General features: G+C 40.4%; 1 protein-coding gene across 1 annotated transcript in view; it reads left to right on the top strand.

Annotated features, from left to right (window-relative positions):
* The window catches only part of LOC139694109 (nascent polypeptide-associated complex subunit alpha, muscle-specific form-like), a 105492-nt gene that overhangs the window by 50436 nt on the left and 38971 nt on the right, over positions 1–16085 (top strand). The window contains exon 3 of the mRNA XM_071592538.1: positions 10651–14580. Coding sequence (XP_071448639.1) covers positions 10651–14580 — 3930 coding nt within the window. The remainder of the gene's footprint in view (positions 1–10650; positions 14581–16085) is intronic.

Below are 16085 nucleotides of genomic sequence, written 5' to 3'. Positions count from 1 at the left end.
AGGTTGGGTATCATTGGCGAGGAGTGGAAGGAGGGGGAGGTTTGTTTTGGAAAGAGAGGGCAGCTAATGGGTTCTCACTGCGTTAGGTAAACGAAGGTCGATGTTTTGCATGTGGTTATGGCATTTGAAGAAAACGACGCAAGACGAGCTGAAGGGAAATATTACAATTGCTCATTGACTTAGGTTTCCATGCGGTTAGGTTTGACCTCGAAGAATATATCCAGCTGGTCAAGTGCGTCAAGTCTTGGGCCACTCTCTTCTCTGGGCACGAAAGTGAGTCTGAAATCGCTAATGTGATTGCAACTTTGTGCAATTGGCAGATTATAATAGTCTTTAGTGAAAACGGTCGCAGATAAATATATAATGTGCAGAATAACAAAGTATTTTTCCTCCCTACTCATCATGAAGTGCCACGTAGAAATGCGATCCAGTATTGCATATATTAAGTGAACAAGCGACAAAAATTGATTTATTTTCGTGCTGTCAGCATCGTCCGTAACATGGGTCAAGTGGATCTTCTCTTACTCACTAATTCACGTTTGTTTATTGTGCTTGAACATTTTTGTAGTGATATTATTAATTATTAGAAGTGGCGACCGATAGATAAGGTCGTTTGCCTCATAAGGGGTAGGTATAGGTAATTTGGTATAGGAAATGGTGTAAGGTTGGAGAGAGATCCGGTTTCGGCATTAGTGTGCTCGAAACAAAAGGCACTAAAGGGTCCACAGTTAAACGTCCCACCCGACTGACTCCACTTGGTGTGCTCTCCACGTAGCACTCTCGCGCTATGTTGAGAGCACTTCTGGATTCAACTGAAAAATGCTGCCACCTCCAGAATTCGAGCCCAGGCCCTTAGGGTAGTAATTCGCTATAGCATCCCGCTCCCCTCGTAAAATTTTTCTTTATGATTTGGAATCTACGTAGTAGTGAGTAGAATGATGGGATACTGGCCAGAGGATCATGGGTTCAAATCCCTATTGATGTCATCAGATAGCCCGATCTAAAATCCAGGCGATACGATTTACTGGGTACTGGATCATGTCCAGCTGAATGGTGGTACTGGGAAATAATTGTTCTCCGCCATTCCCTGAAGTTCAAACTCATCAATGTTAAGTTCAATGTGAACTCCCCCAACGATAATCCAACGTTCACGTAGATTGCCGTGGTAATGATTTTGATCCTTAAGCTCCGTGGTGGTGATGAACCCCTAGATGGTGTGTGAGATTGTTTTTTTATTCTGAGGCGTAGAGTCAAATCATCCTATCGGAGGCGAAGCGTTGTTTCCATACACATTCAGCTTACCCGTTATATCATTGCTCTACTTATAAACCATATGTGCTCTCTTTATCTGGAGATTCTTTCAAATAATCTAGTTCGACAAAAAAAATGGAGATGGGAATTTCCTCGTGTTCGTATAACTGGAGTTAAGTAATGCTTACAACTGGAATTGTTTCACAGCAAATGTATTTTTTTTTAATTCTTCTTAAGCATTAAAAAATGTTTTGCGCACTTCAGCAAAATGAGTTATTTCTTTGGATGAAGTACGTGACAGTATGTCCACAATTCCTGATTGACTGACATTTCGATGAATATTATCCTGTTTTCATCTCATTAAAAATTTTTATTTTTGTACGCCGCCTTCATCTACATCTTCTGTTGTCCCTCAGTTGTTCGTTGAGCTCCTTGTAATTATTCTCCATGTCATTAAAAGGTGGTCTCCTTCTGCTTTTCCTCTCCATTATTAAAGTATGGTACCATTACATATATCACAAATAATGGCACTGAAAAAGGAGTGACAACTCAGTTTTTGGCTTTGCTTAGCATGCAAAAAAGAAATACTTGGCGTTAATCATAAAATAGATGGAATCAATTGAAGCGTTTCAGAACAGGTCAAATATTTGGGTGGCATAAAACTTTTCATTAGGTACACATAAACTACTTGCGGGTCAGCCTTCAAGAAGCTAGGTTTCGTTTATCAGACAAAAGGGAAATGTAATGGAAAAATAGGAGAGAGTTGTTGCTACGCTGTTTTTGGCCACATTTGGAATACGCGGTTAGCAGTTAATGAAATCTTTGGAAGAAAACGTAAATTAAGGAATTGGATTAGGTATAGAGAAAATCCGCCAAGCTTGTTTAAATATTGTAACTAGACTAGAGGAAGCGTGAAAAATATGTTGGAGTAGTAGGTTGGAAGCCCAGGACATCTAAATTTGCTTGCGACGAGAGGGAATTAAAATGGCACCAAATATATTGATAAATAGAACCACTAGGAAAAAGTGTGAAAGATACTAACCGTCGCAGACAGATTCAAGTACTCTGTATTTCCTCCCACGATATGCAATCAACGAAATCGAATCCAAGAGCCCCAAAAAAGTTACATTAACTTAAATACTAAAATATAATGAATTAGTCAAACGAAACAAGTAATACATGTTATAGATATATGTATATATATATATATATATATATATATATATGGGTATTCGTGTATATATATATGTATATGGGTATTCGTGTATATATATATGTATATGTATATTCGTATTTATATGTAAATATATGTATATGGGTATGCGTATATGTATATATATATATATATATATATATATATATATATATATATATATATATATATATATATATATATATATATATATATATATACGAGGGTATTAGATATATATGCATTTTTGTAGACATGTAATTAATTAGTATTATGTAGTTATATATATAAAACTTGGACAGCAACAAACCATATAAGAACACACAAAAAGATCACTCACACGTTATTTCTTGATCATTTCGACGGAATTCAGCTCCGTCTTCATCGGAAGAAATGGAAGTAATGATTACCGCTACTTCTTCCGATGAAGACGGAGCTGAATTCCGTCGAAATGATTAAGAAATAACGTGTGAGTGATCTTTTTATGTGCTCTTATATTGTTTGTTGCTGTCCAAGTTTGTTATTCAACACATCCGTGTTACTTCGACTATATATATTATATGTATATGTAATAGATGATATATATATACACACACACACACATTTTTTCTGAAATTTTATGAGGTCGGAAACTTTTCAGAACACCCTCGTAAAAGGCATGTTTGTATGTGAGCTCACATTTACTCAAGTGAATTCATGAACTGATTATTCTACATTTACTACTAGCCCTAAAAGCCGCCGCGATCCACCCTTGTGGCGGGCTGAAGGTTATTGTGTAGCTATACATGTTGCTGTTGGAAATGGCAGCCAAACGAACGTTTTCTAACGGTTTCATTTCGTAAGTAGCTTATCACCATTCGACTGAGAAGGAATTTGAAAAGGAGCACCCTGAAAAATGAGTTAATGCGTTAAGTGTGTCTCTCTGTGATTGTCGTGGAAAGTTTCCAGTCGGAAGTATTTTGTGTTTGATATCCTTGAAATGTTTACCCTATCGTGATGGATTGATCGGGATGTCACTTATTCTTCAACCAATTGATAGGAGTATTTGCTTTAACAATGCGTTAATTTGACTATCCTGAGTTGCGGAAAATAATGTTAAAAATGTGCTTTCCAAAAACTACTTTTGACAGTAAACGGTGATTTATGGAGACGACGGGTTTTTAGGGTTTCCAGTCACCTTCCAGATGGGCACTGTTGCATTCGTTGCCAGCCTTTAAGCCTGGATTGATACAACCAGTTGTGCGGTCATCAACGGGGTTTTCATTTATCGAGAGTTACTCTGGCCGTGATATCTCTCCAGTGAAAGATATTCGTGGTGAAGTGAAACATCAGATATCATTATGTTTTCAGAGAGTTAGCAACAATTGATTTTAAACGGAAAGTTGTTCTCTAACGGAGAAATAACTCGGCCGTGACCGTTTTATCGCCGCCGTGATAATGGAAAACCAATATATTTGCGCATTTATCCGCCGCCATCTCTTGAATGTTTAAAATACTCACCCTCATATTTTTCCGTTTTCGTTCGAAAATTCCTCTCGTGTGTGGAACTGGTAGTTCCCAGGTCGCCGACCCCGGCCGTAAAACACGTAGCACGTGATTAATGGAGTGCGCTAAAGTGCCTCTACGCACGAGAAGTAGGCGTTTTCCCGGAGCGAAATCCCTCGACGCGGAAAAAAAGTACCGGTCTGCACCCCCCAGCGGTTTCGCTCAGAAAGCATTCTCTTGTATGGATGGATGTCTCGGTGTATAATATGCGTGCACGCCATCACATATATGAGTGGAATATATATATATATATATATATATATATATATATATATATATATATATATATATACTCATTCACATAGAAATAGGTATAAGGAAAAGGGTTTGGGGCACATATATCTATTTCTATGTGAATGAGTATTTGTTCGCCAATTGGCGGGATTTCGTGTTTGAATGTTTGTGTGTGAGTGTGTGTGTGTGTGTATATATATATGTGTGTGTGTGTGTGTATATATATGTGTGTGTGTGTGTGTATATATATGTGTGTGTGTGTGTGTATTTTTTTCTACTCATACAAAATAAAACAGGTCGACCAAACATAATAGCTTGGATGACGTAAGTAACGGTCATCCGCGCAAATGTATAAGCGTTTGAATTTGAGTTTACGGTATTTTATAACTTTTCGATTAATGCAACAGACTCCTACTGCAGAAGAAAGTGGTGAGAAAAGGGAGAAAGAAGATAAAACTGTAACTTGAAACGTTTCGGGGTAAGAAGACGGCTCCTTCAAAAGCAGAAGAAAGGAGTTGTAACCTTTTGTAAGTTGGGAAGTGGGATAAGATATTCAAATGAGATATCGCATTGTGAGATCATCAGAAGTGCGATAGATTGCGTTGCGATTTTGCATTCCGAATCCGGCATTCGTTTTGTTCAAGATAAGAATCGGCATTTCGCACCTATTTCGAAAATATCACATGCAATGACGGAAAATGGTATAAATGTGGAGTTACATTGAAAAAACAATTACGTGTTTATATTTCAGAGTGCGTTTATGATATAATGCAGCTGAATCCGGAGGTTCTGTATTTTTTAAACCAATGAAATTCGTCGTCAAATCATAAATTACGGAAATCGGATCGGGGGCGCGGAGAAGAGCGTTCCATGGCTAATATCTGCGAGGGCTAATGTGGAAAATAGTTTATATGAATTTTACTGGTGCATTATGAATTTAACCCTACAATGCATGAGAAATTTAAAAATATGTCTTGCATTTACGGTTGAAGGGAAATACGGCCTCAAGTTTTTTCCGGAATTACTGTGACGAAGGCAAGATCCCTTTCCAATCGCCGCCGAACAGATTCCCGAGGTAATCGTATTATTCTATCATGTGTATTCTTCACTATTGACTTCAAACTCCACGTGATTGTTTTCTCTATCCTTGGACAAGATAGAATTTGAAAGGGAAAATTTGTTAGGTTTTACTCCATCAAAATAAATGCTAAGAAGGCCCTCAAAGACATGGATTATCGGCGATCATTGCTAGAGTGGGTGTGTTCCGTTGAGATGATGGTAGTAATATTTTGTAGAATACCCAATTACATGCGTTATACTACAATTTCTAAACCTGAAAACTTGAGTATAATTTATTTTTCAAAAAAGTACCCAATCATTGAAAGAATATCGTCATTGATTTGCAAAATCTCCCGTTTCCATGGTTATGATATGTGCTTGGAATGTTAAACGTGGCCGCTAGTTTACATGCGAAATATCTCTGTTTTCTTCCTGACTTGGGACGAAATTAATGATTATTTGGAAATAAAATTGTCGCTCTTGAACGTTCGTTCCCGCAAAAGCGAAGGTAAAAATACCGAAAAGTCACTGTTCACTTGGTTTGATTACCGATTACTCCACCAGAGATGTCCCCGAGTGGCGTGGCGTTTGTAGCTAAGACGAGAGGAAGAGGGAAGACTGGAGAGTGAAAATCTCTACTTTTGGGCAAACCCCGGCGCCAATAGGACCGACATTCTACATCGCAGCGCGTGGCGATGCGATGTAGAATGTCGATGTTAAAGAAAAGCAATGCCCCCGCCCCTTTTGATGCCTGAGTTATGCCCTTCCATGATTATCCTCCCAAACTCGAGATGCCAGATGGAAGAATCGAAAAATGTGTGTTTGTTTCTTGTATCTTTCGAAAATGGCATTAAATCATTTAGCGAATGAGCACGTAAGGAAGACAAAAGAGATAAACATTTAATCTTCAACAATGCACGAAATCCTGAACGAAAATTATTAATATTCGGTCGGGTCTCGTCCAGGGTGTCACCTGGGATGATTGTGACGACGAAAGTGACCACTAAGGGAGCCTTCCGTGGTTCGCTGCAGAGCCCATTTGAGTGTGGGGGGGGGGGGGAGTTCGAAAATCGAACGCCGTCTTATCCCTCCCTCGTGTTCAAACATCCGGAACCCACGGGTTTCCCAATCGGCGTGAACCGGAGGGATTGGGAGACGGGGAGAGCAGGGAAGACCGCGCCCACTCAAGACATTTTGCGAACTTCCCTGGCGAGTAAGAGTGTAAACATGGATGATTTCCGGGGGACTTTTCGGAAGTGAGATACAACAAGTGGCCCCCGATGCGCACGATGGTCTTATTATTTTTTTTGTCCGTTTCCGCCGGTGTGGGTGTGGATGGACAGGCCAAGGCGAAATGCCAGTTCGTTGAAACGGTGACGAAATAATGGGAAACAACTGACGCCATTGAGGATGGGAATGGTGCTGAGTCCTCGAGTTCGCTCATTCATGAATCACCCTAAATTAACAGTATCGTGATTACAAAGAAATGAAATTTAGCCATGTTCGTTGCAAAAGTGCAACAACGCGAAGCATGTTTACGGGATACTTTGAGGTGCCATCGCCAAAATCCTGCTTTCCATATGCGAAAACGTTGGAGAGGAGTAAAGGGTTTTTTGAGCCTCCTGTGAACCCCTATCGACCCAAATGATTTTTCTTTAGAATTTCTAGCTTCAATCACCTTAGATAATGCAAGAATTACTGTGGAAATTTTCAAAATTGTGGTCATAGTGTAGCGGGGTACTAATGGTATTGAGAGTGAGTAACATAATTAATTGGCCAGCGTATTCAAAATAATGCTAAGGTATAATGAGAGACACCAAAATTATACTTTCCGCATTAACTACATGTATGCAAAAATGCTCTTCGCAATATGCCATTTCACGTCTCTTCTTCTCTTCACTTATCAAAAAAGTATGCATTTTGGAAAAATGCGTTAATATGTTCTTTATTTTACATTTAAGAGTAAATCACCACCGATAAGGGTGAAATTAGAAATGATGATTCCGTCTCGCTAAAAAATATTAGCGTTCTTTCACAGATAGTCACTCCGAATCACTATTTCTGTATCATCGATGGATTTCCCTCGAGAAAGCAGATCTTTGCTTGACAAACCAATTTTATATTGAACGTAGCGGATATCTAAAGAATTTGATTTATGAATATCTCGATTTGTTTTTACTCCTTGAAAAGGTATGCCTGTTGGCATATCTTTTAAAAACCATATGCATCTGCTTAATATTAACTTTCACTTGATGACCTAATTAGGGTACCTAAATTCCTTGGAGTGTATAGTACTTCAATATATATTATAAATTGACTTATTACGAGACGAAAGCACTTCGATGGTGGTCGTGGGTAATAATCATTCAGATTCACAAATACAGGTTTCCCTATTTTCTGAAGCATAAGTATAACCTATTAACGATTCTTTTCGTTTCAATTTCATTTTACAGTTTAGATTCCGAGGTTTAGTTTAACGTATGGCGAGAAGCAAATGTAGTTCTCTAAGTGCAAATGAATTTTCTTTGAAGTATTAACCGGCCTAGTAAAGGTCCGGTTCCGCAAACCTCTCGTTGATGCTCAGTCTCTTGATCGCTATTCATTTCAACATCAATTAAATAGTGATTATCATTAGTAATCTTACGTTTTAGTCAGTCATAATTATACATAGTATGGCATCATATTTTAATGTATTGTTCTAGATTAAAAATTATTTGCAACCAAGCGTTGATGGAACATGGCCCTAGTTATTTATCATATATTTTTTTGATCCTACCGCGATTTGGAATCACGTTAAGATAACTTAGCACAAGTCTCGATCGTTGACTCTTTCATTCGCGAATAATTCCTCTCTGATAAGCACGGTTTTATTGACCCTAGCTTTGATTTTTTCAGCCATCATAATTTTGGGGGAATGTGTCTTTTTATCATTTCATCGCAACGACACTTTAGCCTCATGGAAAATGCGCCCTAAAAAACTATTAATCAAGGTGGAGGTTCGATGATCATGCTTTGTAAAACTATGGTACTACTGTGTTTTCCAACATTGATTGCTATCAATGACAGCACTGGAGAAAAGTAGTCGCAATATTACGTACACCTTAATCGGTAAAATGCTCTTTTTATTGTCAACCAGGTTCCACAAAGGCAACGTTTTGGTTATATTAGAACATACCAGAATTAGTGGAATTGGTTGCCCAAGTTTACGCATTAAATAATGAAACTCCTATTCATGGTTCGATTCACTCAATGAAAAATGCCAGATTTTCATTTTATGGTATATAAGACCGGGGTTTTCGAAGAGTAGACATGTTGGACGGGTTGAAGGGGGGGGGGAGGGAGTAAGCGGGATCGGAGGATTTAATGTAGGGTTTTGTTAATGGGATTTATCGTGGGGCGTCACGCTGTGTCTTGTTAGGTGAGGCTTAGAAATTTAGCGGTGGTTAGTTTCCATGTCCATCCAAAACCTTCCTTTAACGGTAGACTACCATAAAAAAAGAAAAAATCTTATTCATAAGATCCTCTTCGCCCCTTACATTCGTAATTCGCGACTCGAATGAGAGAATGAAACATGAGAGTTAAAATTTATACGCGTTGACGATGTGAGAAACGTTCTGGTAATTTGTGAATAATTTTAAGAAGGAAAAAAATGCTCTCTTCAACTCACCTCTTTCGTTTTTGTCGTGCTGCACAACAATAGCAGCGGCGCAGATCACCAGCGTGGAGCTCCACACCGCCTGGATCCAGTTCACCTTGCAGGGAGACATCATGGTCGTTACTGTCCGGGCTCTCTCTTCAACCACTCCTACTTATGTGTCCAAAGGAGAAGGCAAACATTAGGGTTGCGTCTTTTCTTGAGAGAGATTAGAAGAGGGCTGGTCTTCTCCTCGCCGGGTGATTAGTCCCGAGTGGCCCGTGCGGTGACGAAAGGATACCTTCGTTTGTCTCTCTCTCTCACTCTTTTTAAGAGACTTGCTTGTTTGACCGGATATGATTCGAATGTGCTTGCCTGGGGTATCTGGGGCGATGTCGGTATCGAGGCATGCGGGTGCGCTGATGGGCCCCCAGATAGTTCGCTTGCATCGTTCGACGATTCCGAAAAGGAATCCAGACACGTTATGAGGGTTTTCCCGCCGTCCTTATCGGTGGAGGGCGTGTGCCTTTGTGATGCGCCATTCACTCCAATTTTAATGACACGAACGTAATGTGAAACGTGTGGAAATAGACCGTAGAACATCGAGGTTTTGTTAGGCAGGAATTTAAGTCCGCGTTAGTGGGGTGAAAATAATTGTATGGCGTGAAATATCACTGTTGACGGTGAACTCTTCGAAGGAGAGGAGGGGGGAATGAATGTTGTGATCGCGCTTATGATTGTTTCACCTGATGGATTCTCAACGTTCGCGTATTTTGCGATAATTTCAGTTCGAATAAACCGGCGAATCAGCTTTCACATTTATCCATTTCATCAGGTCAATGGGCGATTTGGTGTTTATACTGATGATTTCATGGCCCATTGATAGCAAAAATGTTACCGTATGTTGACAGCAGTGTCTGTCGAAAGCTATATCCTTATTAAACAGTGCATGGTTGTAATTATGCAGGTGTGTGTTTGTCCATTATGGTTAGCCTTCAAGATTATTAGTTTCTTTAATGTGGGCTCAAAATTGAAACAAAGTATGGCTTTTCAAAACGAAAGAATTTATTTTTACCTAGACTTAGTTTAATGGTGATGTCATTTATGGTTTCATTCATGAGAAAAACATTCCTAGCCACTGTTTATTCCCATATTTCCATAAAGCATTTATTTCTCCTACCTATTATTTTATTTAGCATCATCAATTTAGGCAGAATATTTACCTAATTCAGGTACTGCATGTGTTGGATTTTCACATGACAATGTGACTGAATCACACCTTAATATCTTAAGAATCTCATGTATTACTTTTCAACTGCTTCCAAGTATTTCAAACTTTCTCATTATGTGTGGAAGCTGGTGTATGCACGAAAGAGAATGGAGTACATGCAAATGAGAGTTCATTTCTTTTTAATCCTGATTTAGAGTTGTCTGTTGGCTTCTGACATAATGCTAACTTCCCAGTTCGATTGGATTGATGGTAAATATAAATTTCTATTTGAGAAAAAAATCTTGCATTCTTTTTAAGCAAGTATTTGTGTAGATGGTTCTTGAAATAGCTTATACTTAGGGCTAAAGTGGTGTACTTAATAGATTTTTCCAGTTTCCCACCCCTGTGTGTTTGGGTGGTGTAGTTTTTATGTCCATCTTTTTGAAATTATGAAAGCCGTATGTACGTTATTAAAATTTTGAAATCGCAAATGTACCAACTGGTTATTATTGTTTGCACATCCAGATGTTGGTGAAGTGGACAGCTTTCTTGGTCAAGATGCATTGCCATCAATCCCGCTGCCTGGTGTCCTACCTCCTGAACTAAAGAAGCCATCTGCTGAACAACTTCAACCAATTACTTTCTACAACGCTCAAGGCCAACCAACTGGTGGTGCTGGCATAGACTTCCTTGGCCCCGCGGGAGTCAGTCATAAGAGCCGTGAATCTGCTTTCCTTACAAGGCACAAGCAGTTTGCATCCCACAGACGTCCAGTGGTGCAGCAGGCTACCACATCGTCGCCTTTACCATCTTTGCCCCCAGTGCCTGTAACTTCACTGTCAAGTTTGAAGAGCCAACCGACTAAGCTTGTGCCCTCATCAAGTGAACCACTTAGTATTAAATCGGAACCCTTAAACTCTCCTCTGCCCTCTTCTAAGCTATCTCCTCTCCTTCAAGAGCCTACCCTCGTAAGTAAGACCTTGTTGCTTCCCCCTAAGTCGCAGTCAACTCCACCGTCCCCATCAAACCAATTACATTTACCCACATCCTCGAATCAGCCCCTCCTTGCTGTTTCAAAATCACAACCCTCCACAGCAAGCCCTTCACCATCCCACAAACCTCAAGCATCTTCCCTGGTGAGTCAAACTCTCTCACCTCCTTCTGAGGAACCTTCAGTTGGCGAAACTTGGTCTAATCAAACTGTTCAAGAAAAGCAGGCCTCTGTTTCACTATCAAGTTATAACGCTGTTAAATCTTTTGCAGGTGAATTAGCATCACCTCCTGAAAAAGCTGAAAAATCTTCTCCCAAAACACAGTTTGCCTCAAAATCAGTGTCTGAAAGTGTGCCTTTGGAATCTAGCTCTTCAGTTCAGTCTTCTGAGGAGACAAGCGCACACATCACAGCTGCTCCACCCTCAAATTTTTTAGGCGAATCACAGAATTTACTCACCAAGAACGAGAGCTCCTCTTTCCAAGTATCTGAGATCAGTAATTCTCTGACTGAGACTGAAAATCTTACCGTTGACTCAGAGCCAAAATCATCAAATCAATTTGATAGTTTCATTTCCAAATCGGAGGAAACCCATCAGTCATCCCAATATCAGCCCACGACTGTTTCCCTAATATCTTCCACAACTGCTGAGGCACTACTTAGCTTGAGTGTTGGGAAAAGACTTTCCTGTTCTGAAATAAAGACCGAGGTACTTCCCATAAAGTCATTTACTGCCTCTGAAGTAGGGTTCTCAGGCCCCTCTATTCATACCGATCGCAGGGAGGGTAAGCAAGATACAGTTAATAACTCTGAAAGTATTCCCAGTCAAGACTCTTATACGTCCACTGTTGGGCATATTACTTCTAAAGAAGAAGTAAGTGTTTATCCGAGTGAAAAATATTTAGAGAAATCAGTACAATTTTCTCATCAGGAGGGAATTTCAAGCCAGTCCCCGTTTTCTTCTTCAGAAAAACAAGATTTTTCAAGCGTGCAAGAAACCTCTGTAGAATCGCACAAAGATAAGCGTGAAGAGTCTGCTAAGGTTGAGCACATTCCAGAATATAATTCAACACTTGAAAACACTGTTACTTCATTGCTTACTGCAGAAGTTTTGCCTCCTCATCCTACTGAAGGACGTGATTTGAAAGCTCATTCACAGTTGCCTGTATCTGAGTCACAATTTGTTGAATCTCACTCTGAGAAGGTCATTACACCTGAATCTAATCATTTCCAAGCCACAACCCAGGTTTCTGCAGACAGTAGTAAGAATATCCTTGAACCGACTCTTATCCCTTCTGAAGAAAGGAAACCAGATAAAACTGAATCATCAGATAGTTTTGGTTTAACATCAGAGACCAAAACAGCCTCCATATCCCCAACAACTCATTTAGCCGAGGCGTCCCTTCTTCCAGAAGCACGGCTTCCCACTACTTCCGAGCTAAATTTGTCAAACCATCCCACTCCCCAATATTCCCCTTTAACTCAGCCAAATCAGCCTTCCTCCAGGCAAGGAACCCTATTAGTACAGTCGGCTCCAAGTCAGTATTGTATTCCCCCAGAGCAGCCCACCCAACATCCCGAAGTACAGCAAGAGAAGCCACCTCCAAGGGAGTTTTTAACTCCCAGAACCGAATCAAATCACTTTCCTCCCAGTCAGCAAGCTCATTTTATTCCAAATCAGTCATTCGGTCCAGGAACTCAAAATCAATCTCCTCTTTTCATTACCCCAACATATCAGCAAAGTCATCATCTATCGGGAGAGCAGAATCAATCTATTTCAAGCCAGGCATATCAGTCACCATCAGAATCAAGTCAGTTTCCTTCAAACCAGGCAGGTCAGCACCCACAAGGTCAGTTAGCAGATCATTTAACACCAGGGCAAACTCCAATCTTCTTCACTCCCACTGCTCCGATCAGACAGCCTCTTGCAGTACAATTAGGGCAGCCTCATCCAAGTCAGTTTTACACACCAACAGCGACCTCACAAACACCCCTAAGCCACTACACCACCTCAACATCAACTCGCCAATTTCTAGGTCAAAACTTTACACCAGAAATCAGCCACTTTCACTCTCCTGCTCCGCCACCTCAAGGAAGCCAGCCACCTACAAGCCAGTCCAGGCAGGAGTTTCCAAACCAATATCTTATTCCTACAGCTCAAGCAAACCATCCTCCAGTTCATATCTTTACTCCCACTGCACAAGCAGGGCAGTCAGCACAAAATCAGACCTTTACACCCCCAATCAAAACAGATCGGCCTCCTTCTCATACTCCTCCAGACGGCACATATCAGCCAAACAACTCCCAATTCACGAACTTTCCTCCACGCCCACCTTCAAATCATTCCCTTCCTCCTCCTCCTCTTGCTTCCTCCGCTCCCCCGCATCAGCCTCCACCAGGGCACTCCTTGCCTCCTCTTCGTCCTCCTTCAACTCAAAGCCCATTTCCTCACACTCCACCTATCTTAACACCCTCAGCTACAAGCCTACCCCCTCCCTCTCAAAGTCAATTTCCACCTCCTCCACCAGCTACAGGCCTACCACCTACTCCTACTCTAAGCCAATATCCTCACGCTCCACACACCTTAACTCCATCAGCTACCGGCCTACCACCACCACCTCCTCAAAAATCAAACTTCGCATCTAGTCCCAATGTGAATCAGTACTCAATTCATGCCAAATCTCAGCATTCTAGGAGACCTTATATAACAACACCCTCTATACAGCCACAGAGAGACTACTTTCAGCCATCCCCTTTACCAGTAGTCCAAGCGTTACCTTCTCCTGAATCCTTCAGCCAGCAGCCTCCACCCACTACTTACTTAGTGCCAAACCAGTTGTCAGCACCTCCTGTGGTGCCCCCTCCATCAGCACCCTCAGCACCATCAGTTTCTAACAACCTAACAAGTCAAGCTGGGACTTTTCTGGTGCCAAACCAATCCTCGTCACCTTCACCATTGTCATCCGTTCCTCTGACACCAGCTGCCACACCTCCAGCACCTTGCAACGGCGCTGCAGCACAAAGTGTTGCCAGTTCACAGTTACCACCTCCAAGTGCTCAATTTTCAACAGTCCCATCACCTTCATTAACACCTTCCCTCCCTCTCGCACCAAGGCAACCTAACTACAACCCATTTTCTGCCCGTACACCTCCCCCACCCCAGAGTTCTCTACAGCAACAGCTTCCAGTTCAGCCTGTTCCTCTGCCACCTCCTCCTTCATCATTCTATCAACCACAGTCCATTCCACTTCCACCACTTGGGAATAGTGAACCAGTGCCATTGCGCAGTCCTGCTGAATCGTCCACTAGTGATACCCACCCATATTCATCAGCACCACCTTTAATAGTTGCTTCAGCTCAGTCAGAAGCCCAGGGATACACAAGTGATTTGACTCGTACTGTTAATTCTTTGAGTTCTGTGCCATATAATTCATCTGTCCCTCCTCCTGGTACGGTTCCTGAAGGTGAGTTCAACAGGTTTTTTTTAATGTTATTGGTTTTTCGTCTGAAATTGCACTTATCTAGTTTTCATTCCAAGTAACATTACAGTTTCAATATTTTGTCCATGATATTTTCTCTTTTCTTTGAAACTCTCAGTTATGTGATGGGAGACTAGAGAATGCATGTGTTTCTATATACTGAATACTTTCTCTTGAGTATCAGTGTGGAAGATTTTGGTTTCCACTTTTCTGTTCTTTGAAAGTCAGTCATACAGTCATAGTTACTCAAAGATTCCCCTCGGGATTCAATGTTTTTTGAAGATGAGCATGCCTCATACAATACCAAAAAGTATTTTGAATCGTAAGTGTAGAGTCTACCTATGTATGAAAGTCCAATGGGAGGTGAAATTTACTTATAATATTTTTGGATCGATCATATGTTTCCTTATGCTGCTCACAGTTACCAAGAAAGTTCTGGGATCCAGAAAATCACACAGATTTTGTTTAGCTGAGCATGGAAAAGGTCTCACCCTGATTTGAACTTAAGACCTGGTGATAAGCTTTAACCTTCAACCATGCCTTTGGTTTGATATTGGGTTCTGATATACAGATTTACCTTCTTGATTCCAGTACTGCTTAGAACTGATAATTCAAATAAGATAAAGAAGACTGAAAACCATCATTGTGGTCAGAGACGAGATTTTTTACCGTGAGCAATAAAAATGATGTGTAATGGATTAAATAATGCGTGGTGCATGCATTATATGGTATGATACTGTCACTGTGTATCTGGAAATTAATATTCTGACCTCTAGTAATTTTTTCATTCTGCCCCTCCAATGAAAAAATTAAGATATTTAGCTGCCATGCACTTACCTAAATGACTTTAATAAATTTTAAATGAAAGAAGTAATTTTTTAATTCCACATGAACTTCATTAACGCGATCTAGATTTCGACATTGGTCGAACATCAAAACCTAGGTTGTGTTCTAATAAAGTTTGTGTGGAATTACAAAGTTTCTTCTTTCAGTATAAATATGTTATATGAATTCCTTAAAGTTATGCCTGAGGCAACAAATTTTGCTGTAATCAACTTGTGTTAGCATTGATTTTAATATTTATTTGTACTGCATACAGAAATTAATTCTAATTATTAATTATCAGTAGGTTAACTTCTTAGGTTTGAACTTTTACGAAGCTAACTCCAATTAAAACTGAGAATTAATTCTATGACATGTGTGCTACCATGTTTAATCCTCGTCTTTTTCTCATCCCATACCTCATCTCTCCCCACTTAACTCTTGTTGGCCATCAAAATCCCATCTAAGTAATCATTCTAGTAAGAGCTTTAAGTGAAGCAGCTTCCTCTGTGGCCTAAATTTTGAACACTTTTGTTAAAGCCCACCCCACCTAGTACCTCCTCATATGTTTTCTTTTTGGTCCATTTTACCTTCTCCATCCCTCTCCACGCGCACATTTCAAAAGCCTCCAATCTACTTCTATCATCCTGCTTCACTGACCACGTTTC

The sequence above is a fragment of the Hetaerina americana genome, unplaced genomic scaffold, assembly GCF_022747635.1.
Source record: "Hetaerina americana unplaced genomic scaffold, ioHetAmer1.1.p SCAF_5, whole genome shotgun sequence".
Classification (NCBI taxonomy): domain Eukaryota; kingdom Metazoa; phylum Arthropoda; class Insecta; order Odonata; family Calopterygidae; genus Hetaerina; species Hetaerina americana.
This window is presented reverse-complemented; position numbering and strand designations above follow the sequence as displayed.